Source organism: Salmo trutta, chromosome 10 (assembly GCF_901001165.1).
Source record: "Salmo trutta chromosome 10, fSalTru1.1, whole genome shotgun sequence".
In the NCBI taxonomy this organism is placed as follows: domain Eukaryota; kingdom Metazoa; phylum Chordata; class Actinopteri; order Salmoniformes; family Salmonidae; genus Salmo; species Salmo trutta.
The window spans coordinates 20,308,923-20,335,143 of record NC_042966.1 but is presented as its reverse complement, the minus strand read 5'-3'; the positions used below and the strand labels follow the sequence as shown (position 1 = coordinate 20,335,143).

General features: G+C 45.4%; 1 protein-coding gene across 7 annotated transcripts in view; it reads left to right on the top strand.

The window, feature by feature from the left end:
• The window catches only part of spag9b (sperm associated antigen 9b), a 54,783-nt gene that overhangs the window by 9,308 nt on the left and 19,254 nt on the right, over positions 1–26,221 (top strand). For 5 of the 7 annotated variants that reach the window (XM_029764815.1, XM_029764814.1, XM_029764812.1 and 2 more), the window contains exons 2-5: positions 4,785–4,905; positions 15,000–15,070; positions 16,976–17,067; positions 22,454–22,598. In XM_029764815.1, coding sequence (XP_029620675.1) covers positions 4,785–4,905; positions 15,000–15,070; positions 16,976–17,067; positions 22,454–22,598 — 429 coding nt within the window. Of the gene's footprint in view, positions 1–4,784; positions 4,906–14,999; positions 15,071–16,975; positions 17,068–17,547; positions 18,819–22,453; positions 22,599–26,221 lie in introns of those variants that run through there. The other 2 variants (XM_029764816.1, XM_029764817.1) reach the window with 2 other exon arrangements.

Below are 26,221 nucleotides of genomic sequence, written 5' to 3'. Positions count from 1 at the left end.
TATACAAAAAAACAAGATAAACCGACAGCCAAACAGTCCTGTCAGGTGCAAAACACTAACAGAAACAATTACCCACAAAACCCAAAGGAAAAACATGCTCCTTATGTGTGACTCCCAATCAGCAACAACGAGCTTCAGCTGTGCCTGATTGGGAGCCACACACGGCCCAAAACAAAGAAATACAAAAACATAGAGAAAGGAACATTGAACGCCCACCCAAGGTAACACCCTGGCCTAACCAAAACAAAGAACAAAAAACCCCTCTCTATGGCCAGGGCGTTACACATACCCTTTTTGTCAGAACCATCTTGCTATCTCAGCTGCCCAGTTATACCCAGGCGAGACCCAAAGAAGACGCAGTGCACTTAATAAAACTCCCTGTCAATAGAATGTTCATACACTGGGGCACTGTGTCTGTGTGAAGGGACAAAGGGAGCATTATGTGTGTTCAGGAGGAGAGGAGAGAGGGAAGAGAAGAGGCAGATAGCACACCAGAGAAAGAGTTCTACTCGTTATCATATGAACACCCAACTATGGGTCATATGATCAGCAGCACGAAGAAAGTGTGTGTGTGTGTGTGTGTGTGTGTGTCAATAGAAGGCAGTTAGGTTCTAGGGAGGGATGTTAGGCATTATGCTTTTATGATAGTCATTTCTGTGTGTGATTTTCAGCCTTGTCTTTAGTGCTGTTGACAGATTAAGTCCCAATACCCCCTCCCCTTCCTCCTCTCCCAGCCCCCTTGTTCAGTCCAGGCTTCATGTAGCTTAATACTCTTATTAGATTTACTGTGAAGTCTGTGCCTTTACTGCCTTTCAGACCCTTTCTCATACCTTCCCACGTTCCCTCATAGTTTTTTTTATCCCTCTCTCTCTCTCGCTCGCTAGGCTTATGTTTTCATAACCATTTCAACAGGGCCTTGACTACGCCTACAGCCAAAACGTTTAGCTTTATATCAGTGTAGGCAATTAAGCAAGTCACATAGACATTCTCCGAGCGCCTTTGGCCTAGCTTACATCTGCTCTTTGACACACAGAAAGTGGCGTTCATGTAGAGAAGAGCCTATTAGTTCCAGTAGGCCTCCGGCGGAGAAAGGGTCTCGGGTGATAGTCTCCACCAGCAGATGACTGCTCATCCCAGCCGACAGGCTGGCTGAGCGCCATGATCACAAGACTCACGACTGTTTTACGTGTGTCGGGCTAATGAGCGCAAACTTTAGTTCCAGCCTAGTGTTATAACACAAGATTCAACTCAGTCTAGTGTCAGGTGTGTTAGTGCCGGGCTAGGACGAAAGCCTGCAACACTGCTCTAACAGGTCTCTAACAGTCACCGGCTGGTTCAGCTCTTACTGTATGTTTCTAATAAGCTAGGTGATGTGTGTTTCTCTCTCATTCCCATGGAAAATTGTTGTGAGTTTTGATCTGAAAGAAGTTACTGAGATCTAACGGACAACAATAAGACTCGCTGCCTGACACTGATATGTCGGTACAACGCATAAACACACTCAAAAGCTGTGGGTGTGTGCACATGTGCGCCAAGGGGTTAGCGCTCCGCACCTGTTGTCTGACACCCAGTGAATGAAACTGAAGACGGACTGACTCGTCATGATGATCTCAGATCTGATACACGCGCTCAATGGAGCTGCAGAAAGCCACACAGGCAGACGGGTGGGTTTTGTCCCATTGATCTCAGTCCATCTTTATGAGTTAGCAAGACCTTAGAGCTGTCCCTAGAGTCTCTCCCCATTAATCTCTTCTCTCGCTCTTTCACTGTGTAGTAGTGAGTGACACTAAGGATCACAGGAAGTGGTGACAGGAGGAATCTCACATGAACATCATGCGTACAGCTCACCCTCCTGTCTGTTGGCTAGAGGTCAATGATCTTTCTTACAAGTACTTAAAGGTCCAATGCAGCTCTTTTAATCTCGATATCAAATCATTTCTGGGTAACGAGTACCTTACTGTGACCATTTTCAATTAAAATTGTCAAAAATCAAGCAAGAATTTTGCTAGGACTGTCTCAGTGGTGAGGTGAAAACTAGCTCGTATTAGGAGAGATGTTTGGAACGCTTCCTTATTGGTCTATTAACTAATTTACCACCTGGTGATGTCACCAGGCAGGCCAAAACACCATCCTACCAAAACAGGCTGAAATTTCAGGCAGTATTTTCAAACAAGCTCTTACACGAAAAGGACATTATCATAATTGTGCAATTTCACAGTATTATTCCAACCTCATGGTGTGGAAATATACAAGTAACTGCCTAAATAAAGGCAAGAGCAACATAATGTACTACGTTCAAAAGTTTGTGGTTACTTTGAAATGTCCTTGTTTTTGAAAGAAAAACACTTTTTTTCGTCCATTAAAATAACATCAAATTGATCAGAAAGTGTAGACATTGTTAATGTTGTAAATGACTATTGTAGCTGGAAACGGCATATTTTTTTATGGAATATCTACATAGGCGTACAGAGGCCCATTATCAGCAACCATCACTCCTGTGTTCCAATGGCACGTTGTGTTAGCTAATCCAAGTTTCATTTTAAAAGGCTAATTGATCATTAGAAAACCCTTTTGCAATTATGTTAGCACAGCTGAAAACTGTTGTTCTGATTTAAAGAAGCAATAAAACTGGCCTTCTTTAGACTGGTTGAGTATCTGGAGCATCAGCATTTGGGGGTTTCATTACAGGCTCAAAATGGCCAGAAACAAATAACTTTCTTCTGAAACTCGTCAGTCTATTCTTGTTCTGAGAAATGAAGGCTATTCCATGTGAGAAATTGCAAGAAACTGAAGATCTCGTGCAACGCTGTGTACTACTCCCTTCACAGAACAGCGCAAACTGGCTCTAACCAGAATCGAAAGATGAGTGGGAGGCCACGGTGCACAACTGAGCAAGAGGACAAGTACATTAGTGTGTCTAGTTTGAGAAACAGATGCCTCACAAGTCCTCAAATGGCAGCTTCATTAAATAGTACCCACAAAACACCAGTCTCAACATCAACAGTGAAGAGGCAACTCCGGGATGCTGGCCTTCTAGGCAGAGTTACTCTGTCTCGTGTCTGTGTTCTTTAATTTTTATTGGCCATTCTGAGATATGGCTTTTTCTTTTCAACTCTGCCTAGAAGGCCAGCATCCCGGCGTTTGTCACAGTCCAAAGTTTGGACACCTACTCATTCCAGGGTTTTTCTTTATTTTTACAATTTTCTACATTTTAGAATAATATTTAAGACACACACTATGAAATAGCATATGGAATCATGTAGTAACCAAAAAAAGTGTTTAACAAATCAAAATATATTTAATATTTCTGATTCTTCAAAGTAGCCACCTTTTTGCCTTGACAGCTTTGCACACTCTTGGCATTCTCTAAACCAGCTTCATGAGGAATGCTTTTGCAACAGTCTTGAAGGAGTTGCCACATATGCTCAGCACTTGTTGGCTGCTTATCCTTCACTCTGCGGTCCAACTCATCCCAAATCATCTCAATTGGGTTGAGGTTGGGTGATTGTGGAGCACTCCATCACTCTCCTTCTTGGTCAAATAGCACTTACGCAGCCTGGAGGTGTGTTTTGGGTCATTGTCCTGTTGAAAAACAGATGGTGGTCCCGCTAAACCCAAACCAGATGGGATGGCGTAAGCAGAGAGAAACTACAGTCCATCATTACTTAGACATGAAGGTCAGTCAATACGGAAAATTTCAAGAACTTTGAAAGTTTCTTCAAGTGCAGTCGCTAAAACCATCATGTGCTATGATGAAACTCTCATAAGGACCGCCACAGGAAAGAAAGACCCAGACTTACCACTGTTGCAGAGGATAATTGAATTACTTACCAGCCTCAGAAATCAGCAATTAACTGCACCTCAGATTGTACCTCACAGAGTTCAAGTAACAGACACATCTCAACATCAACTGTTCAGAAGAGACTGCGTGAATCAGGCCTTCGTGGTTGAATTGCTGCAAAGAAACCACTACTTAAGGACACCAATAAGAAGACACTTGCTTGGGCCAAGAAACACGAGCAATGGACATTAGACCAGTGGAAATCTCTTTTGATCTATTGAGTCCAAATTTCAGATGTTTGGTTCCAACCACCGTGTCTTTGTGAGATGCAGAGTAGGTGAACGGATGATCTCTGCATATGTGGTTCCCACCGTGAAGCATGGAGGAGGTGTGATGGTGTAGGGGTGCTTTGCTGGTGACACTGTCAGTGATTTATTTAGAATTCAAGGCACACTTAACCAGCATGGTTAACCCCGCATTCTGCAGCGACACGCCATCCCATCTGGGTTGCGCTTAGTGGGACTATCATCTGGTTTTGTTGATGGTTGTGGAAAATGCTGTCTCAGGAGCCGTTCCAGAATCTCCCATAAGTGTTGAATTGGGTTGAGATCTGGTGACTGAGACGGCCATGCCATATGGTTTACACCGTTTTCATTCTCATCAAACCATTCAGTATCCACTTGTGCCCTGTGGATGGTGGGGCATTGTCACCTTATGGGGCCATGGTAGACATAATGGCCTGCCCAGTATTTTTATACATGACCCTACGCATGATGAGATGTGATTTGCTTAATTAGCTCAGGAACCACACCTGTGTGGAAGCACCTGCTTTCAATATACTTTGTATCCCTCATTTACTGTTGTTTCCATTTATTTTGGCAGTTACCTGTACATGAAACACAGGACAATCACGTTTTTTGACAGCACTGGGCCTTTAACGCACACAGAGACATGCCGTTGTGTTATTCAGTGTTTTAATATCTTTCTGTTTCTGTCTCCGTAGAGGTACATGGTGTTTGAGGACAGTCAGGAGACGGAGAAGAAGGACCTTCAGAGTCGACTGGTCATGCTGGAGTCACAAACACGTCAAATGGAGCTCAAGACCAGGAACTACTCGGACCAGAGTGAGTCAGTCATTATGGCTTCTAGGACTGGAGGGGTGAACCCTAGTGGAAGGAATACTGAGGAAGGCATTACAAGTGAAGGGCTCAGGAAGGTGCACATCACTTGGGGCTGGAATACCAATATATTTACTGGGTTATACTGGTATCTGCAGGCCATAGAAACAAACAACCCACACGATGCTACCAAACACACCTCGCGAACCGTGGGAAGGTCATTACATAAGGAATAAACTCAAAAGGTGACCGTTTGGAGGTGTCTGTGTATGTGCAGTCTAAGGGAGTCTTGAATGGAGATTTTAATTTCATTTTGCAATCCTTGCATCACACCTCAAACTCAGTTTATTCTGATCTGCTGAGTTGGTGTTTGACTGTGAACCATCAGGACTCTGATTGGGTTAAGCAGCTACTTTATGAGTGTCTGCCCGCTGACCCTGACTGAGTACACACATGCATCACCTGACTTGATATTCACTAGTGCTCACAGCCAAGTCCACAGTTCTTGTTCTTTCCTATTCAGTTTCTCTCTTCCACTCTCACTACATCTTTTTTTTCCTGCTTGAACAGTTTTCACTCTCGGTCTTCTCTCTCCTTAAACTAGATAGGGAGAGGCAGAGCAGTAATGCTCTTGTTGAGTCATTTAGATGTGAAATCTAGGCTAGCTCATAGTCCAGATTGCTCAGCAGGTGTGTGTAGACTGTAGCTGATGAACTGAACAGTTATAATAGACCGCAAGCCGTAAACAGAGTACTTCCCAATACACACGTTTTACTATCCTTGAGGGGACCTAAAATTGATTTCCATTCACAATCCTATTTTCCCTAAGCTAAAAATAACCTTTGTCCTCATGAGGACCTGTGAAGTGTCCCCGAGGGAGTTTTATTTTTTTAGCATTAGTACCCATGAGGATAGTAATAAAAGCCCACACAAACACCAGGTGGTTTCCTAAAGGGTTATTTCAGTCTGTACCTTCTCTAGTTGGTTCCTCATTGTTTACTGATTAGTTATGGTAACAAATAGCCAGCTGAGCTAATTCCTAGGCATTCTCTAAACCACCTATGACGGTCTGAGTTAAAAGCCTGACCTAACAAGTCTCTTTTCTGTTGTTCTGAATCAAATCCCTGTCGTATGTCTCATTCTACTAAAAGCCAACTCCAAAAGTCCAATGACAACAGTCTGGTGGTGTTAGCCAGGCTACCATAGAGATATGTGGAGGTAGCAGATTATATTAGATAACTGTGTTGGCAGTTAGTGACATTAACTCCTGATGCTGTGTTGGAAGGGTCATTGTCAATGAGCAGATGGTAGGCCTGCTTGGGTTAGTGTCTCAGTCTCTCACACACTGCCTTTGTGAGAGGATATTGTTAGGCTGGGCAATCATCTGCGTGTACACACAGAATGTTGTCAGGGTGTTTTCACTAGGAACAGTCCATGCCAGCCAAGTTGCCAACAGAGTGGAATAAGTAACAGGGCTCAAGACCTATCCTTTACTCAAATAGAGTGGATCCTAAAGTCTGTTTCTAGTGTGTTTGGGTTCCTGCTTGTGCTTTTTAATCTTAAAGTTTAAACATGGCGTGTGTGTGTGTGTGTGTGTGATGACTGGACAAAATGGCTTAGAATTCCTAATGTTTTCCATAGGATTATGGTTACTCAGTGACCCATAACCCAAAATATTTGAGTGTTTGAGCCAGCCAGTGTATTTTACTAGTGTGCTAATGACGCCTGGTGGTCATGCGTTGCTACTACAACTGACAGCAGTTTAAACCGTACCTGGTTTCTCATCTGATGCCTCAGCCATGTGCAGTTCGAAAACGTTGAATGTTGTGGATAGAAATACCATGAATGGAGCTTTTTTTTATTTATTTTTAACCTTTATTTAACCAGGAAGTGCTCATTGAGATTTTAAATCTCGTTTTTAAGAGTGTCCTGGCCAAGATGGGCAGCACCAAGTTGTTACACAATTTCAGACACACAACATGAAAAACTACAAGTAATCTAGTAAAAACCATAGGATTCACAAGAGTATAACAAAATCATAAAACAGCAAATTAAAAACATTGACAGGTCAGGGAATCAGCCTCAAAATCCTTCATCAGTGATTTAAAAACATCAACCGGGACAATTTCTTCCAGTTTACAAGTATTTTGTAAGGCGTTCCAAGCCGATGGCGCAGAGTACATAAAAGCCCTTTTACCAAATTCAGTTCAGACATTTGGAACAGTTAGCAGGAAGTCTTGCGAACGAAGAGAGTACCCACCACATTACTGAACAATAAAAATGCCCAAATTAAATGGTACTAAACCCAAAATGGCTTTGTAAATAAAAGTGTACCAGTGACTGAGCCTGAGTGACTAGAGAAGACCAGCCAACCCTGGTATATAAAAGTGCAGTGGTGCGTGAGGGTTTTGCAGTTTAAAATAAATCTCAATGCGCCATGGTAAAGGGTGTCAATTGATCTCAAACACTGAGCTGAAGCATTCATATGTAAAATAGCCCCATAGTCTAGTTAAGGTATAAATGTAGCTGATACTAGCCTCCTTCTGACTTCAAAAGAAAAACAGGCCTTATTCCTAAAATAAAATCCCAACTTCAGCTTCAATTTTTTTGTAAGTTCTTGAGTATGCAATTTAAGACGCCGTCATCAATTAAAATTCCAAGATTTTTATGAGGTTACAATCTCAATCTCATTACCCTGACGGGTAGTAATAGGTGAAAGGTTCAAAGGTCTTTCTTGCTTTAGAAAACACCATTAGTTTAGTTTTGTCAGTGTTGAGGATAAGCTTCAATTGACAAGGTATGTTGAACAGTATAAAAAGCAGTTTGCAAGTTTTGGAAAGCTTTTGTGAGAGACGAGGTACAACAATAAATAACAGTATCATCAGCATAAAAGTGAAGTTGCACATTTGTCAACATTTTTTATGTTAAGATGGGACCAAGTACAGAGCCCTGGGGTATACCATTACAGATAGACAATTTAACAGACATGAGCTCATCAAATTGAGTGCTCTGAGTTCTATCAGACAGTTAGTTAGCAAACCATGCAGCTGCATGCTCCGAAGGACCTACACTCGACAATCTCTGCCTCCAGTATAGCATGATCAACTGTATCAAAAGCCTTAGAGAGATCAATAAAAAGTGAGACACAGTGCTGTTTTTTGTCAAGGGCTTCAGTGATATCATTTAAAACCTTCATTTACATTACATTTAAGTCATTTAGCAGACACTCTTATCCAGAGCGACTTACAAATTGGTGCATTCACCTTATGATATCCAGTGGAACAACCACTTTACAATAGTGCATCTAAATCTTTTAAGGGGGGGGGGGGGGGTTAGAAGGATTACTTTATCCTATCCCAGGTATTCCTTAAAGAGGTGGGGTTTCAGGTGTCTCCGGAAGGTGGTGATTGACTCTGCTGTCCTGGCGTCGTGAGGGAGCTTGTTCCACCATTGGGGTGCCAGAGCAGCGAACAGTTTGGACTGGGCTGAGCGGGAACTGTGCTTCCTCAGAGGTAGGGGGGCCAGCAGGCCAGAGGTGGATGAACGCAGTGCCCTTGTTTGGGTGTAGGGCCTGATCAGAGCCTGAAGGTATGGAGGTGCCGTTCCCCTCACAGCTCCGTAGGCAAGCACCATGGTCTTGTAGCGGATGCGAGCTTCAACTGGAAGCCAGTGGAGAGAGCGGAGGAGCGGGGTGACGTGAGAGATGGCTGCTGTAGTTGTGGTACGCTTCTTCCTGAAGCCCGATTTAGTACATTGATAAAATAAAGTTAGTAAATAAAAACTCTTTTAGCTGTTCACTCACAAGGGTTTCAAGTATTTTCACCAGGGGTGACAGCTTTGGGATGGACCAAAAATTATTTAGGAGTTGGATCTCCCCCTTTTTAAAAGTGGTAGGACAAATGCTGATTTCTAGATCTTTGGAATTTCATTACATTCCAGGGTTAGATTGAACAGATATGTACAGTGGGGGGAAAAAAGTATTTGATCCCCTGCTGATTTTGTACATTTGCCCACTGACAAAGAAAGGATCAGTCTATAATTTTAATGGTAGGTTTATTTGAACAGTGAGAGACTGAATAACAACAAAAATATCCAGAAAAACGCATGTCAAAAATGTTATAAATTGATTTGCATTTTAATGAGGGAAATAAGTATTTGACCCCCTCTCAATTAGAAAGATTTCTGGTTCCCAGGTGTCTTTTATACAGGTAACGAGCTGAGATTAGTAGCACACTTAAAGGGAGTGCTCCTAACCCCAGCTTGTTACCTGTAAAAAAGACACCTGTCCACAGAATCAATCAATCAATCAGATTCCCAGCTCTCCACCATTGCCAAAACCAAAGAGCTCTCCAAGGATGTCAGGGACAAGATTGTAGACCTACACAAGGCTGGAATGGGCTACAAGACCATCGCCAAGCAGCTTGGTGAGAAGGTGACAACATTTGGTGCTATTATTTGCAAATGGAAGAAACACAAAAGAACTGTCAATGCAAGATCTCACCTCGTGGAGTTGCAATGATCATGAGAACGGTGAGGAATCAGCCCAGAACTACACGGGAGGATCTTGTCAATGATCTCAAGGCAGCTGGGACCATAGTCACCAAGAAAACAAATGGTAACACACTACGCCGTGAAGGACTGAAATCCTGCAGCGCCCGCAAGGTCCCCCTGCTCAAGAATACATATACAGGCCCGTCTTAAGTTTGCCAATGAACATCTGAATGACTCAGAGGACAACTGGTTGAAAGTGTTGTGGTCAGATGAGACCAAAATGGAGCTCTTTGACATCAACTCAACTCGTCGTGTTTGGAGGAGGAGGAATGCTGCCTATGACCCCAAGAACACCATCTCCACCCTCAAACATGGAGGTGGAAACATTATGCTTTGGGGGTGTTTTTCTGCTAAGGGGACAGGACAACTTCACCGCATCAAAGGGATGATGGGCGGGGACATGTACCATCAAATCTTGGGTGAGAACCTCCTTCCCTCAGCCAGGGCATTGAAAATGGGTCGTGGATGGGTATTCCAGCATGACAACGACCCAAAACACAAGGTAACAAAGGAGTGGCTCAAGAAGAAGCACATTAACCTGTTGGGGATAGGGGGCAGTATTTGCACGGCCGGATAGAAAACGTACCCGATTTAATCTGATTACTACTCCTGCCCAGTAACTAGAATATGCATATAATTGGTTGATTTGGATAGAAAACACCCTAAAGTTTCTAAAACTGTTTGAATGGTGTCTGTGAGTATAACAGAACTCATTTGGCAGGCCAAAACCTGAGAAGATTCCAAACAGGAAGCACTATTTCTTGGCCTTCTTGATCATCTCTAACCAAAACAGGGGATCTCTGGCATAACGTGACATTTTCTAACGCTCCCATAGGCTCTCAGAAGGCGGCAGAACGGTGAATGATGCCTTTGCAGGCCCAGGCTGAAAAACAGTAGTGCATTTGGATAGTGGTCGATCTGAGAACAATGAGACTGGGGCGCGTGCACGAGACGACACCATGTTTTTATTTTTTCGTCTTTGAACGAAAACAGGGTTTCCCGGTCGGAATATTATCGCTTTTTTTACGAGAAAAATCGCATAAAAATTGATTTTAACCTGTTTGGGCTAGGGGGCAGTATTTACACGGCCGGATAAAAAACGTACCCGATTTAATCTGGTTACTACTCCTGCCCAGTAACTAGAATATGCATATAATTATTGGCTTTGGATAGAAAACACCCTAAAGTTTCTAAAACTGTTTGAATGGTGTCTGTGAGTATAACAGAACTCATATGGCAGGCAAAAACCTGAGAAGGTTTCATGCAGGAAGTGGCCTGTCTGACAAGGAGTCGTTCTTCTTGTCTCTGTTTATTGAAGAGTGGGGATCTTAGCTGTAATGTGACACTTCCTACGGCTTCCATAGGCTCTCAGAGCCCGGGAAAAAGTTGAACGATGACGAGGCAGCCTCAGGCTGAAACACATAATCGCCTTTGCCAAGTGGCCGATAAGAGGACAAAGAAATTAGGCGCGTGCCCGATTCGACCCCGTGCTGTATTTTCTTTCGGCTGTTTACCTAATTGCAGATTCCCGGTCGGAATATTATCGCTTTTTTACGAGAAAAATGGCATAAAAATTGATTTTAAACAGCGGTTGACATGCTTCGAAGTACGGTAATGAAATATTTAGAAATCTTTTGTCACGAAATGCGCCGTGCGCGTGACCGTTATTTACCATTGGGATAGTGTCTTGAACGCACTAACAAAACGTCGCTGTTGGAACATAACAATGGATTATTTTGGACCAAACCTACATTTGTTATTGAAGTAGAAGTCCTGGGAGTGCATTCTGACGAAGAACAGGAAAGGTAATCCAATTTTTCTAATAGTAATTCTGAGTTTGGTGAGTACCACACTTGGTGGGTGTCAAAATAGCTAGCCTGTGATGGCCGGGCTATCTACTCAGAATATTGCAAAATGTGCTTTCACCGAAAAGCTATTTTAAAATCGGACATAGCGATTGCATAAAGGAGTTCTGTATCTATAATTGTTTTTTGTGAACGTTTATCGTGAGTAATTTAGTAAATTCACCGGAGTGTTCGGTGGGAATGCTAGTCACATGCTAGTCACATGCTAATGTAAAAAGCTGTTTTTTTATATAAATATGAACTTGATTGAACAAAACATGCATGTATTGTATAACATAATGTCCTAGGAGTGTCATCTGATGAAGATCATCAAAGGTTAGTGCTGCATTTAGCTGTCTTCTGGGTTTTTGTGACATTATATGCTAGCTTGAAAAATGGGTGTCTGATTATTTCTGGCTGGGTACTCTGCTGACATAATCTAATGTTTTGCTTTCGTTGTAAAGCCTTTTTGAAATCGGACAGTGTGGTTAGATTAACGAGAGTCTTGTCTTTTAAAATGGTGTAAAATAGTCATATGTTTGAGAAATTGAAGTAATAGCATTTCTAAGGTATTTGAATATCGCGCCACGGGATTCCACTGGCTGTTGAGTAGGTGGGACGCAAGCGTCCCACCTAGCCCATAGAGGTTAAGGTCCGGGAGTGGCCTAGCCAGTCTCCAGACCTTAATCTCATAGAAAATCTGTGGAGGGAGCTGAAGGTTCGAGTTGCCAAACGTCAGCCTCGAAACCTTAATGACTTGGAGAAGATCTGCAAAGAGGAGTGGGACAAAATCCCTCCTGAAATGTGTGCAAACCTGGTGGCCAACTACAAGAAACGTCTGACCTCTGCAATTGCCAACAAGGGTTTTGCCACCACGTACTAAGTCATGTTTTGCAGAGGGGTCAAATACTTATTTCCCTCATTAAAATGCAAATAATTTTATAACATTTTTGACATGCGGTTTTCTGGATTTTTTTGTTATTCTGTCTCTCACTGTTCAAATAAACCTACTATTAAAATTATAGACTGATCATTTCTTTGTAAGTGGGCAAACGTACAAAATCAGCAGAGGATCAAATACTTTTTTCCCCTCACTGTAAGTGGTTCAGCTCTGAAATCAGCTGCCAGATATAAAAAGCAGGGATCAAGGAAATCAGGACCTGCAGGCTTTCTCTGATCTAAGGATTTCAGGGCTTTATGTATCTCCTTCACTGAGAATGGCAAAAAGCTAAACGTTTGACCAAGTCTCACTGGTTCATCCACACAGGATTGTACAGAGACAGAGGACTCTGAATCAAACAGCCTACCGGATGATACAAAGTGCTCATTGAAACAATTCTGCATTTCAGTTTTGTCATATTCAGCAACAAAGTCCTTCAAAACAGATGACGGTAATTCATTAACATTACGGTTTCCAGACATAACCTGAATGACCCTAGAAAGTTTTAGAAGGATATTAAGTTTATCAGTGGTAACAGACATAAAATATTCAGACTTGGTCTTCCTGAGAAGAATAGAACTAACTGCCTAAAAATAAGCCAATCAGCATCAGAACATGATTTCCTTGCTTTAGCCCAGGCTAGATTACGTTTGTGAATAATACAAGACAGCTCAGAAGAAAACCATGGATTATCCTGCACTTTAACCCTGAACCTGTGGAATGGAGCATGTTTGTTTACTATTTGGAAAAAAATATCATGAATGAATTTCCAGGCAGTTTCCACATCAGGAATGAGCTCAATCTTGCTCCAGTCAAAATAAAACAAATCATGAAAGAGCCTGCTCATAAAAACTCTTCAAATGTCTCTTATGAGTAAAGCGTGGGTTTGTCTTAGTATTTCTAACAGCAACAACAGCACAATGGTCACTTAAATATTCTACGGATTTTGTTTTTTTGTCATGATTTATGTGGACATTTGTGAATATCAAATCAATCAGAGTAGATTTCTCTGGACATTTGAGATTTGGGCGAGTGGGTGAGTTAATCAACTGGGTAAGATTCATAGAAATACAACAAAAAAATTTAATCATCAGACACCGGCTTTAACCAACACCAGTTGAGATCACCAATCAAGATCATTTCACTGTAAATACGTTTAGACATAAGGTGCATCTACTAAGCTATATGGAATTGTTTTAAGAAGGTCATACCAAGGATCATGTTGCTATTTGATTTGGAATTTTAAGACTCTTGAAGTATAAAAAAATATATATATATATTTATATATATATATTTGGCCTTACTGCTATTAGCCCATACAAACACATTGAATAACAGATTCACTACATGGAACAATAGTCTGTTCTGAAGTTTCTATCCTATATTTGAGATACTCTTTTTTTTTTAAACTTGTATTAAACACCTTATTTTTGTCACTTAACAGTCTCCATATACATACTTCCATAAAACAAATTGACTGGGGACCTTCAGACGAGTCTTGTAAGGCCTGTGAGCATTCCTAGAGCAAAACAACCGACATGTTCGTGAGAGTCTCACCTTTACACAGAAGGCTACAGACAGAAGTTGGCAGATCTGCTGCACCGACTTCAGACGAATCCCAATACGCATGTGGGAGTCGGAGAACACCAGCGTGTTCGTGAGTCTCATCTTTCCATAGAGCGGTCATCATAGTTTGAAGGCCAAACCGTTCAGACGCTAAAGACGATTTTGTGAGAAGACTGCTTGTCGGGATGTCTCATGGTCTGACAAACACCGCTCTAGCTTTGTTACCTTTCACCGCAGATGCGGAAGTGTTGCATAGGCGGATGCGGTGGATTGAGATGCCTCCAATGGAAAAAATAAAAACATCACTCTTAAACTTAATTTAAAAAAAAAAAGAATTTACGCTGGAGCAAGGACATCGACCATAGAGGGTTTTAGCTGCTAGGCTACTGCCTCCACTTTCTGAAGGCACTGTATGTATGAAAAGTTTTTGTTCAAATCAAAAGGGGTGCGGTCAAAAAGTGTTTGAAATAAAATGGAATGACTAGGGTTGCAAAAGGAGGGTATATTACTGGAAATTTTACCAGTAAACTACCGAAATTTGGGTACTTCAGATTATCACAGGTGTCTGCAATTTTCTGGCCCTCTGTGGCCTTACCACATGTAAAATATCTGAAGTCATTAAATAAGGTTATTTAAAAATAGAAACATTTGAGTGACAAAGCTGTTAAACATTATCCTAAATATAAACCATAACCTTAGTGAATACCAATTGGTTGTAATGAGGGTTTCAGCATGAAATATCAAATTTCCCCCACCAAAAATTACACTTTATTTTACTATGTCTATGTAATTGTTGTCGATGTTTTGGCATCAAACAGGTGGCAGTTGTGGAAACAAAATTCAATAGTTGGATGAGTTGAGGTGATTGAAAATAATTCCATTGTTGATTTAGATGCTTTTTCCATTAATTTTCTCTTGAACCATATTGTCTATCTACTAGAAACTCGTGGACAATAGAGATAAAAAAAAATGTAAATACATTTTTTCAAAGTTATTCAAAGTATAAATTAACTAAGTTACAATAGATTGCCATAGATTTTCTGTTTATTACCCAAATTACTGAAGATTCCTGTAACTTCTGCAAATTACCGGTTGCTTTGCAACCCTTGGAATGACCCTTTAACAGTTTTTTAGGGTTCTTTCCCCTCATTAACCATGTAGTTCTGTTTGACTGAGATCACACATCTTTTCTCTTTCAGTTGGCAGATTGGAGGAACGAGAAGCCGAGCTGAAGAAAGAGTACAATGCCCTCCACCAGAGACACACAGAGGTATGGGGGGAAGTGTTTTTTTGTATTTAAGTGTGTGTTGGGACTGTTCCTTTGTAGGCCTACTGGGCAAACTATACTAAACAAAAATATAAACGCAACATGTAAGGTGTTGGTTTCATGAGCTGAAAAAGTAAATCCCAGAAACTTTCCAAAAGCTTATTTCTGTCAAATTTTGGGCACAAATTTGTTTACATTCCTGTTAGCGATCATTTCTCCTTTACAAAGATAATCCATCCACCTGACAGGTGTGGCATATCAAGAAGCTGATTAAACAGCATGATCATTACACAGGTGTAACTTGTGCTGGGGACAATAAAAGGCCACTCTAAAATGTGCTGTGTTGTCACACAACACAACGCCACAGATGTTTTGAGGGAGAGTGCAATTGGCATGCTAACTGCATCAATGCCACCACAGCTGTTGACAGAGAATTTAATATTAATTTCTCTACCGTAAGCCGCCTCCAACGTTGTTTTAGAGAATTTGACAGTACGTCCAACCACCCTCACAACCGAAGACCACGTGTAACCAAGCCAGCCCAGGACCTCCACATCCAGCTTCTGCACCTGTGCCCCTGCCCAGTTATGTGAAATCCATAGATTAGGCCCTAATTTATTTATTTCAATTGACTGATTTTAAATGTACTGTAACTCAGTAAAATTGTTTCATGTTGCATTTATATTTTTGTTCAGAAGAAATCAAGTAAAACTCAGGGCTTCCCGAGTGGCACAGCAGTCTAAGGCACTGCGTCGCAGTGCTTGAGGCGTCACTACAGACCCGGGTTGGATCCCAGGCTGTGTCATAACCGGCCATGACCAGGAGTTCCATAGGGGGGGCGCACAATTGGCCAAGCGTCATCCGGGATAGGGGAGGGTTTGGCCTGGGGGGCTTTACTGGCTCATTGCGCTCTAGGGACTCCTTGTGGTGGACCGGGCGCCTGCAGGCTGACTTTGATCGTTAGTTGAACGGTGTTTCCTCCAATACATTGGTGCAGCTGGCTTCTGGGTTAAGTGGGCGGGTGTTAAGAAGCTCGGTTTGGCGAGTCATGTTTCAGATGCATGACTCGACCTTCGCCTCCCGAGCACGTTGGGGAGTTGCAGCAATGAGACAAGATCGCAATTGAGTATCACAAAATTGGAGGTAAAAAAAAGACAAACTCTAGTATTGTTAAGTGTTTGACATTTGTCAAACAGAATGATGCTGTTGGAGTCATGCGCTGCCACGCATTCGTGGGTGAACAGGGATTTGAAGACAGACAGACACACACACACGCACGCACCTGGATGGCAGGTTGCCTGGGCAGCAGGTAGCCTAGCGGTTAAGAGGGTTGGGTCTGCTAAATGGCTACTATGTATGTATGTTTGTATGTTACATAGGTCGGCAGACTAGTGGATCCCATTGATGTTTGACCGACAGTGAACCAAAACAAGATGCTATTTCTAGCTTACATTCAGGGAATTCACACTACTACGGAGGGAGGGATGAGGATGGTGAGGGATGGAGAATGCAAGATGCAGGAGAGCGGGAAGGAGAAAGAGGGAGTTAGAATTGGGTCAGCTTAAGGAGATTGGAGCAATTTCCCCAATATTAAGTATGTTGTCAAGTTGCCTCAACTCAGTCTGCCTAAAGTCTGCCCAGACGCCAAAACAAACAAGCCTGCGTAGAGACCATGACATTTTAAATATGGACGGAAACGTGATTTTAGAAGCTCACACAAACGCACGGTGACAGCTGAATATCCCACAGGCCGGGAGGCTGTCTGTTCCAGCTGTACATCGACACAAAAAACCTCATCTAAGAAACAGCAGGCATCATGGCCATGTTCAAATAATTATTTGAATAGGACCACTCCCTGTCCACGCTAACCCCCCCCCCCCATCTCCCTGTGTGGTATGTCCCATGCAGATGATCCACAGCTACATGGAGCACTTGGAACGTACCAAACACCAGCAGCACGCGGCGGTGCAAGAGGTGCCTACAGACACAAGCAGATCCCGGTAAGATCATACAACTATTCAAGTCCCATACGGAGATCACTGCGTGGACAGTATCTGAAGTTGTACACAAACACTCTCATATAACAGTGCTTCCTTAATGGTGTATTAATAGTGTCTCGTGGCCAGTTCATCCTGGGTACTGTGTAGGTGTTTTTGTATTTTATTATACAGTATGGCACGCTAACATTCATCCACTTAGTTGGCTCCTCACCCTGGCTCAGTGTGTTTGTGAGAGAGTATGTTGATGTGAAGTGCTTCATCACTGCAGGCGCCACTCCTGCGCTCTCTGCTCTCCATAGGCACGATTTCCTTTTAGGTCAGAAACCTGACAGAAGATGAGAGATGTGAGGTAGGCATGAGGGGCTGGGCAGAGGCAAGGGAAAGGGGGGAGGAGAGGAGGCGAAAGGGATGGAAAAAAGAGGACGGTGGTAGGAGGAGGGGATGAACTTTTAGGGGATATGAGTTGAAGTGGGGGGAGGAGATCGGGATAGATATTGAGTGGGATTATGCCATGGGATCAGCTGTATATAAATCAGAGGTTTGGCAGCAGTCAGTGGTCAGCTGCAGTAATCTGTGTGATGGAGATGAGTGATTCAGCGCTGTAGTGTTTTACTGATCAGATTAGTGAGTGAAACAGCAGTAAAAAGTAATCATGGTCTCCTGCTAGGCAAACCTTCATTTTGAACAGTCCAGAGTGCTGTTAGTTTGACTAGTACTTCAGATCAAAGCAGTTTGTGTAGCTTTTTAGATTTAAACAGCATTTGCGTTTGTGTTCACAAGGAAGTTATTTGTGATTTCTGTGTTTTTCCTAACAGAAGTGTGTGTGTGTGTGTGTGTGTGTGTGTGTGTGTGTGTGTGTGTGTGTGTGTATCAGCAGCCCTCTACAGTCACTCAGTAGCAGCAGACGCTGTCAGTTCCCACAGGGTTTTCCTCCTCCCAGTCTCTCCATGGCTCAGCCAATCAGCATCGAGCTGAGGGGAGGCATATGTTACCAGCTCTGATGCTGCCTCAGCATCCGATAGGGGGAGGGGAGAGAAAGGGAGGGTGAGAGTGACGGGGACAATTCTAGACTGCTCAGCGACATCAGTGTCGCAGTTTAGGAAAGAAAGAGCATCGTCTGCCAGAAAGAGGATACAATACATCAAGAAAAGTGAGGCGAGGAGAAGGCTGCTGCAAGACCAGTGTCCACCCTCTCTCTCTCTCTCCCTCTCTGTGTTGACTGAAGCCGGCATCACTCTACAGTAGCAGCTGCTGCTCTGTCTCTCTCTGCCACCTCTGCTGCTGCTCATGGGATTACTGCTGTTGTTGTTTCTGTGGCCGTCACTCGTTGGCCCGCTGGTCTGAACACACACTACTCTCCAGCCTGAGTTCCAGATCTCCTGTACCTGAGCATTCTTCTCTTCAACACACGGCAACAGAGTGTGTATGTGAGGAGTACTTTGTCGACAGAGGGAGGAGTATACTCCTAGTTCGCGTCGTCATCCAAGGGACAGTTTGTAAAAGCCCCAGAGGCGTGTGTTTTAACCACCTGGCAGTCGCCCCCCTCCCCTGGCCCCGGCAGTGAGAGGCGCTGGGCCATGTTCAGGGGGGGTCATGAGCCCGAGGTGTATGCTGCTGTTTGTCTTTGGCTTTGTTGGGGGCGCCGTTGTTATTAACTCTGCCGTGCTGGTCTCTCTGTCTGTCCTGCTGCTGGTGCACTACTCTGTCTCCACTGGCCTCCCTGCCCTGCCCACCCTGCCACGACCCAGCAGGTAGTGTGTGTGTGTGTGTGTGTGTGTGTGTGTGTGTGTGTGTGTGTGTGAGAGAGAATGAATCACAGCCTACTGTAAGTCACCCCCACTCCTGCAGGTAACTCTCTGTGAAAGGGATGGGTGTGCTTGTTTACCTCCTTTCTCTCTTCTACATGTCCTCTTCTCCAGTCTCTTCTCTTTCCCTCTCCTCCTACATCTCTCATTTCCTCCTTTCTTCACTCTTTCCAATCTCTGCTTCAATCACTTGTTATTTTATATGGTTGCTTACCCCTCCGATTGACTCTGTCTCATCCCTCTTCCCCTTGCTTGTTTACTTGCCTTGGGGTAAAGCCCAGTTGCCATGCTTTTAACATGTGGTTACCATGCTGTTGCTGTGTTGGAGACAGACAGCCAGGCAGTATGGTTCTGCAGGCTGAAAGTAGGTTAGGAGAAAGAGCCTTCTCAGCCAGTAAATCACAGCAATACTCATATCCATGATAACATGACATCTTATTTGCTTTCATTTATCCTTTATTTATGCAGTTGTTCCCATTGAGGGGGGAAAATATCCTATACCAGAGGGACCTGTCAAAGCTTTATGCTATTTTTGGTTATTTTGGATATTTCTTTGAGAGTTAAAAAAAAAGTTGATTTTAGTTCAGCTACCATCCAATTTATGTCAAAATGGCAGGCATTGACAGTGAACATTGTTGCCCTAAGTTTGACCTCTGAGGCCTCTCCCTGTCTCTCTCTGTCCCTCTTGTGCAGTCTGTGCTCTCTCTCCGTCTGTCGCTCGCTCGGTCCATCTGTCGCTCGCTCGGTCCGTCGCTAGGTCCGTCCGTCCGTCGCTAGGTCCGTCTGTTGCTAGGTCCGTCCGTCTGTCGCTAGGTCCGTCCGTCTGTCGCTAGGTCCGTCCGTCTGTCGATAGGTCCGTCCGTCTGTCGGTCCGTTCCTCCGTCCGACTGTCGCTCGGTCCGTCCGTCTGTCGCTCGGTCCGTCCGTCCGTCTGTCGCTCGGTCCGTCCGTCTGTCGCTCGGTCTGTCGCTCGGTCCGTCCGTCTGTCGCTCGGTCTGTCGCTCGGTCCGTCCGTCTGTCGCTCGGTCCGTCCGTCCGTCTGTCGCTCGGTCCGTCCGTCCGTCTGTCGCTCGGTCCGTCCGTCCGTCTGTCGCTCGGTCGGTCCGTCCGTCTGTCGCTCGGTCCGTCTGTCGCTCGGTCCGTCCGTCCGTCTGTCGCTCGGTCCGTCTGTCGCTCGGTCCGTCCGTCCGTCTGTCGCTCAGTCGGTCCGTCTGTCGCTCGGTCCGTCTGTCGCTCGGTCCGTCTGTCGCTCGGTCCGTCCGTCCGTCTGTCGCTCGGTCCGTCTGTCGCTCGGTCCGTCCGTCCGTCTGTCGCTCGGTCCGTCCGTCGCTCGGTCCGTCCGTCGGTCGCTCGGTCCGTCCGTCGGTCGCTCGGTCCGTCCGTCCGTCTGTCGCTCGGTCCGTCCGTCCGTCTGTCGCTCGGTCCGTCCGTCCGTCGCTCGGTCCGTCCGTCCGTCGGTCCGTCCGTCCGTCGCTCGGTCCGTCGGTCCGTCCGTCGCTCGGTCCGTCGGTCCGTCCGTCGCTCGGTCCGTCCGTCGCTCGGTCCGTCCGTCGGTCCGTCCGTCGCTCGGTCCGTCCGTCCGTCCCGTCGCTCGGTCCGTCGGTCCGTCCGTCGCTCGGTCCGTCCGTCGCTCGGTCCGTCCGTCGGTCCGTCCGTCGCTCGGTCCGCCCGTCCGTCGCTCGGTCCGCCCGTCCGTCGCTCGGTCCGCCCGTCCGTCGCTCGGTTCGCCCGTCCGTCGCTCGGTCCGCCCGTCCGTTGCTCCGCCATTCCGTCGCTCGGTCCGCCTGTCCGTTGCTCCGCCCGTCCGTCGCTCGGTCCGTCTGTCGCTCTGTCGGTTCGTCTGTCGCTCGTTCCGTCCGTCTGTCGCTCGTTCCGTCCGTCTGTCGCTCGGTCCGTCCGTCTGTCGCTCCGTCCGTCCGTCGCTCGGTCCGTCGGTCCGTCCGTCGCTCGGTCCGTCGGTCCGTCCCGTCGCTCGGTCCGTCCCGTCGCTCGGTCCGTCCCGTCGCTCGGTCGGTCCGTCCGTCGCTCGGTCCGTCGGTCCGTCCGTCGCTCGGTCCGTCGGTCCGTCCGTCGCTCGGTCCGTCGGTCCGTCCGTCGCTCGGTCCGTCCGTCGGTCCGTCCGTCGCTCGGTCCGCCCGTCCGTCGCTCGGTTCGCCCGTCCGTCGCTCGGTCCGCCCGTCCGTTGCTCCGCCATTCCGTCGCTCGGTCCGCCTGTCCGTTGCTCCGCCCGTCCGTCGCTCGGTCCGCCTGTCCGTTGCTCCGCCCGTCCGTCGCTCGGTCCGTCTGTCGGTCTGTCGCTCGTTCCGTCCGTCTGTCGCTCGTTCCGTCCGTCTGTCGCTCGGTCCGTCCGTCTGTCGCTAGGTCCGTCCATCTGTCGCTAGGTCCGTCCGTCTGTCGCTCGCTCGGTCGCTCACTCGGTTCCTCGGTCTGTCTCTGTCTGTCTGTCCATCGCTCGCTCGGTTCGTCTGTCTGTCCGTCGCTTGCTCAGTCTGTCTCTGTCTGTCCGTCGCTCCTCGGTCTGTCGCTCACTCGGTCCCTCTCTGTCCCGCTCTCGCGCTCTCTGTCTCGCGCTCTCTGTCCCGCTCGATCTCGCTCGCTGTCTGTCCCTCTCTCGCTCTCTGTCTGTCCCACAATTTCAATTTAAGGGCTTTATTGGCATGGGAAACATATGCCAAAGCAAGTGAAGTAGATAATAAACAAAAGTGAAATAAACAAATGTTATTCTCTCTTTCTCTCAGTTCAATTTAAGGGGCTTTATTGGCATGGGAAACTCTCTGTGTTGTCTATGGACTGCTACCATTCCATACAGCCTGCTCTTTTCAACATGGAAGCCTTTGTTTCTGCCTACTGTACCTTTTTGATAGCTCCTTATTGATGTGGGTGGGTTGATATTGTGCTCCACTTCCATTGATCTTCAGAGGCTGATAATGTTTGATGCTTAAAGCAAGGGAATATTTGTTAACTTCAGAGACCTATAGGGTCTATGGAACTTTTGACTTTGAAAATCCTTAAGTGTGTGATGTATTGGGTCATCAGAGAACTGTGGGTGCTGAGGGAGAGCATGGACGTGTGGAAGCTAGCAGGTGAGTGTGTACGCTGTGCATGAAGGATTAGTTTTGTCATTAGAGGGGAAGCTAGAGAAAGGACGTAATGTGTGGAAAAGAAGAACCACCACTGTGGGAATCTACCAGCTCTTCAGTCACTGGCCTGATATAGAGACACAGAGGTTACTGAGAGACCAGAGTGATGTCACCCCTCGTACTAAAGCACCAAATAGAAACTGCTGTAGTGCCTCCTTGCAAAGTCTCAAATGATTCATGTCTTGTTTTTTTGTTGCCATGTTTTGGGTGTGAAATTTCTTCATGATGTTCGCTAGCTTTCATGCCTGCAGCAGGAGTATTGACTTGCGTTTTTAATCACAACGTATTGACCAGCCTCTGTAAGGCTTATAAATCAGCTCAGTGACTCCATTATGAAATCCTTTGTTACAGGGCACACCTCACACTCTTACACTATCCAACACTGTCACACATTTCTCTGTGGATTTCACCTCACCCTCCTTTTTATCTTTCTGAATCCAGGAAGGAGCGTCCCATCTCAATGGGGTTATTCCCATTACCAGGATATGATTTGACCAGTGAGTCGCAGAGGGAAGCTGTTGAAACGCCGTCTGAAGCCTGGAGATGTAAGGACTTGAGCCACGCTCGCTCCAACACCAGCCTCAAGGTATCAATATACCCCTCACCTGCCAGTCACTTTAAACTGATGCAGAAGTTATTCTAACATTCGCTGACTGTTTTGGACATACTTTTCAGGAATTCACTGTGGGAGTACAAAGTGAACTTGGTGGTTTGACTCTGGACCAGCATTCTGAGATGAATAACCGTACACTCAGATCTTTTTTTTTTATTACATTTTTTTCACCTTTATTTAACCAGCGAGGCTAGTTGAGAACAAGTTCTCATTTACAACTGCGACCTGGCCAAGATAAAGCGTAGCAGTTTGACACATACAACAACACAGAGTTACACATGGAATAAACAAAACATACAGTCAATAATACAGTAGAACAAAAGAAAACAAAAAAAGTCTATATACAGGGAGTGCAAATGAGGTAAGTTAAGGCAATAAATAGGCCATGGTGGCGAAGTAATTACAATATAGCAATTAAAACACTGGAATGGTAGATGTGCAGAAGATGAATGTGCAAGTAGAGATACTGGGGTGCAAAGGAGCAAGATAAATAAATAAATAAATACAGTATGGGGATGAGGTAGGTAGATAGATGGGCTGTTTACAGATGGGCTATGTGCAGTGATCTGTGAGCTGCTCTGACAGCTGGTACTTAAAACTAGTGAGGGAGATATGAGTCTCCAGTTTCAGAGATTTTTGCAGTTCGTTCCAGTCATTGGCAGCAGAGAACTGGAAGGAAAGGTGACCAAAGGAGGAATTGGCTTTGGGGGTGACCAGTGAGATATACCTGCTGGAGTGCGTGCTACTATGGTGACCAGTGAGCTGAGATAAGGCGGGGCTTTACCTAGCAGAGACTTGTAGATAACCTGTAGCCAGTGGGTTTGGCGATGAGTATGAAGCGAGGGCCAACCAACGAGAGCGTACAGGTCGCAATGGTGGGTAGTGTATGGGGCTTTGGTGACAAAACTAATAGCACTGTGATAGACTGCATCCAGTTTGTTGAGTAGATTGTTGGAGGCTATTTTATAGATGACATCACTGAAGTCGAGGATCGGTAGGATGGTCAGTTTTACGAGGGTGTGTTTGGCAGCATGAGTGAAGGATGCTTTGTTGCGATATAGGAAGCCGATTCTAGATTTAATTTTGGATTGGAGATGCTTAATGTGAGTCTGGAAGGAGAGTTTACAGTCTAACCAGACACCCAGGTATTTGTAGTGGTCCACGTATTCTAAGTCGGAGCCGTCCAGAGTAGTGATGCTGGACGGGCGAGCAGGTGCGGGCAATGATCGATTGAATAGCATGCATTTAGTTCTATCTGCATTTTAAGAGCAGTTGGAGGCCACGGAAGGAGAGTTGTATGGCATTGAAGCTCGTCTGGAGGTTAGTTAACACATTGTCCAAAGAGGGGCCAGAAGTATACAGAATGGTGTCGTCTGCGTAGAGGTGGATCACAGAATCACCAGCAGCAAGAGCGACATCATTGATGTATACAGAGAAGAGAGTCGGCCCGAGAATTGAGCCCTGTGGCACACCCATAGAGACTGCCAGAGGTCCGGACAACAGGCCCTCCGATTTGACACACTGAACTCTATCAGAGAAGTAGTTGGTGAACCAGGCAAGGCAATCATCGATGGCGGTTATGATGTCGTTTAGGACCTTGAGCGTGGCTGAGGTGCACCCATGACCCGCTCTGAAACCAGATTGCATAGCGGAGAAGGTACGGTGGGATTCGAAATGGTCGGTAATCTGTTTGTTAACTTGGCTTTCGAAGACCTTTGAAAGACGGGGTAGGATAGATATAGGTCTGTAGCAGTTTGGGTCTAGAGTGTCACCCCCTTTGAAGAGGGGGATGACTGCGGCAGCTTTCCAATCTTTGGGAATCTCAGATGATACGAAAGAGAGGTTGAACAGGCTATTAATAGGGGTTGCAACAATTTCAGCAGATAATTTTAGAATTAGAGGGTCCAGATTGTCTAGCCCGGCTGATTTGTATGGGTCCAGATTTTGCAGCTCTTTCAGAACATCAGCTATTTGGGTGACGGAGAAATGGTGGGGGCTTTGGCGGGTTGCTGTGGAGGGTGCCGGGCAGTTGACCGGGGTAGGGGTAGCCAGGTGGAAAGCATGGCCAGCCGTAGAGAAATTCTCAATTATAGTGGATTTATCGGTGGTAAGTGTTTCCTAGCCTCAGAGCAGTGGGCAGCTGGGAGGAGGTGCCCTTATTCTCCATGGACTTTACAGTGTCCCAGAACTTTTTTGAGTTAGTACTACAGGATGCACATTTCTGTTTGAAAAAGCTAGCCTTAGCTTTTCTAACTGCCTGTGTATATTTGTTCCTAACTTCCCTGAAAAGTTGCATATCACGGGGGCTGTTCGATGCTAATGCAGAACGCCACAGGATGTTTTTTGTGCTGATCAAGGGCAGACAGGTCTGGAGTGAACCAAGGACTATATCTATTCCTAGTTCTACATTTTTTGAGTGGGGCATGCTTATTTAAGATGGTGAGGAAGGCACTTTTTAAAGAATAGCCAGGCATCATCTACTGATGGGATGAGGTCAATGTCATTCCAGGATACCCCGGCCAGGTCGATTCGAAAGGCCTGCTCGCGGAAGTGTTTTAGGGAGTGTTTGACAGTGATGAGGGGTGGTCGTTTGGTCGCAGACCCATTACGGATGCAGGCAATGAGGCAGTGATCGCTGAGATCTTGATTGAAAACAGCAGAGGTGTATTTGGAGGGCGAGTTTGTTAGGATGACATCTATGAGGGTGCCCGTGTTTACGGATTTGGAGTTGTACCTGGTAGATTCATTGATAATTTGTGTGAGATTGAGGGCATCAAGCTTAGATTGTAGGATGGCCGGGGTGTTAAGCATGTCCCAGTTTAGGTCATCTAGTAGCACGAGCTCAGAAGATAGATGGGGGGCAATCAATTCACATATGGTATCGAGGGCACAGCTGGGGGCAGGGGGAGGTCTATAGCAAGCGGCAACAGTGAGAGACTTGTTTCTGGAAAGGTGAATTTTTAGAAGTAGAAGCTCGAATTGTTTGGGTACAGACTTGGATAGCCTGCAGAGTTCTGTATTACTATCTTTGCAGTAGATTGCAACAACGCCCCCTTTGGCAGTTCTATCTTGGCGGAAAATGTTGTAGTTAGCGATGGAGATTTCAGGGTTTTTGGTTGTTTTCCTAAACCAGGATTCAGACACGGCTAAGACATCCGGGTTGGCAGAGTGTGCTAAAGCAGTGAGTAAAACAAACTTAGGGAGTAGGCTTCTAATGTTAACATGCATGAAACCAAGGCTTTTACGGTTACAGAAGTCAACAAATGAGAGCACCTGGGAATGGAGCTAGGCACTGCAGGACCTGGATTAACCTCCACATCACCAGAGGAACAGAGGAGAAGTAGGATAAGGGTACTGCTAAAGGCTATACGAACTGGCCGTCTAGCACGTTTGGAACAGAGAGTAAAAGGAGCAGGTTTCTGGGCACGATAGCATAGATTCAAGGCATAGTGTACAGACAAAGGTGGTAAGGTAGGATGTGAGTACATTGGAGGTAAACCTTGGCATTGAGTAATGATGAGAGAGATATAGTCTCTAGAGACGTTTAAACCAGGTGATGTCATCGCATATGTAGGAGGTGGAACAACATGGTTGGT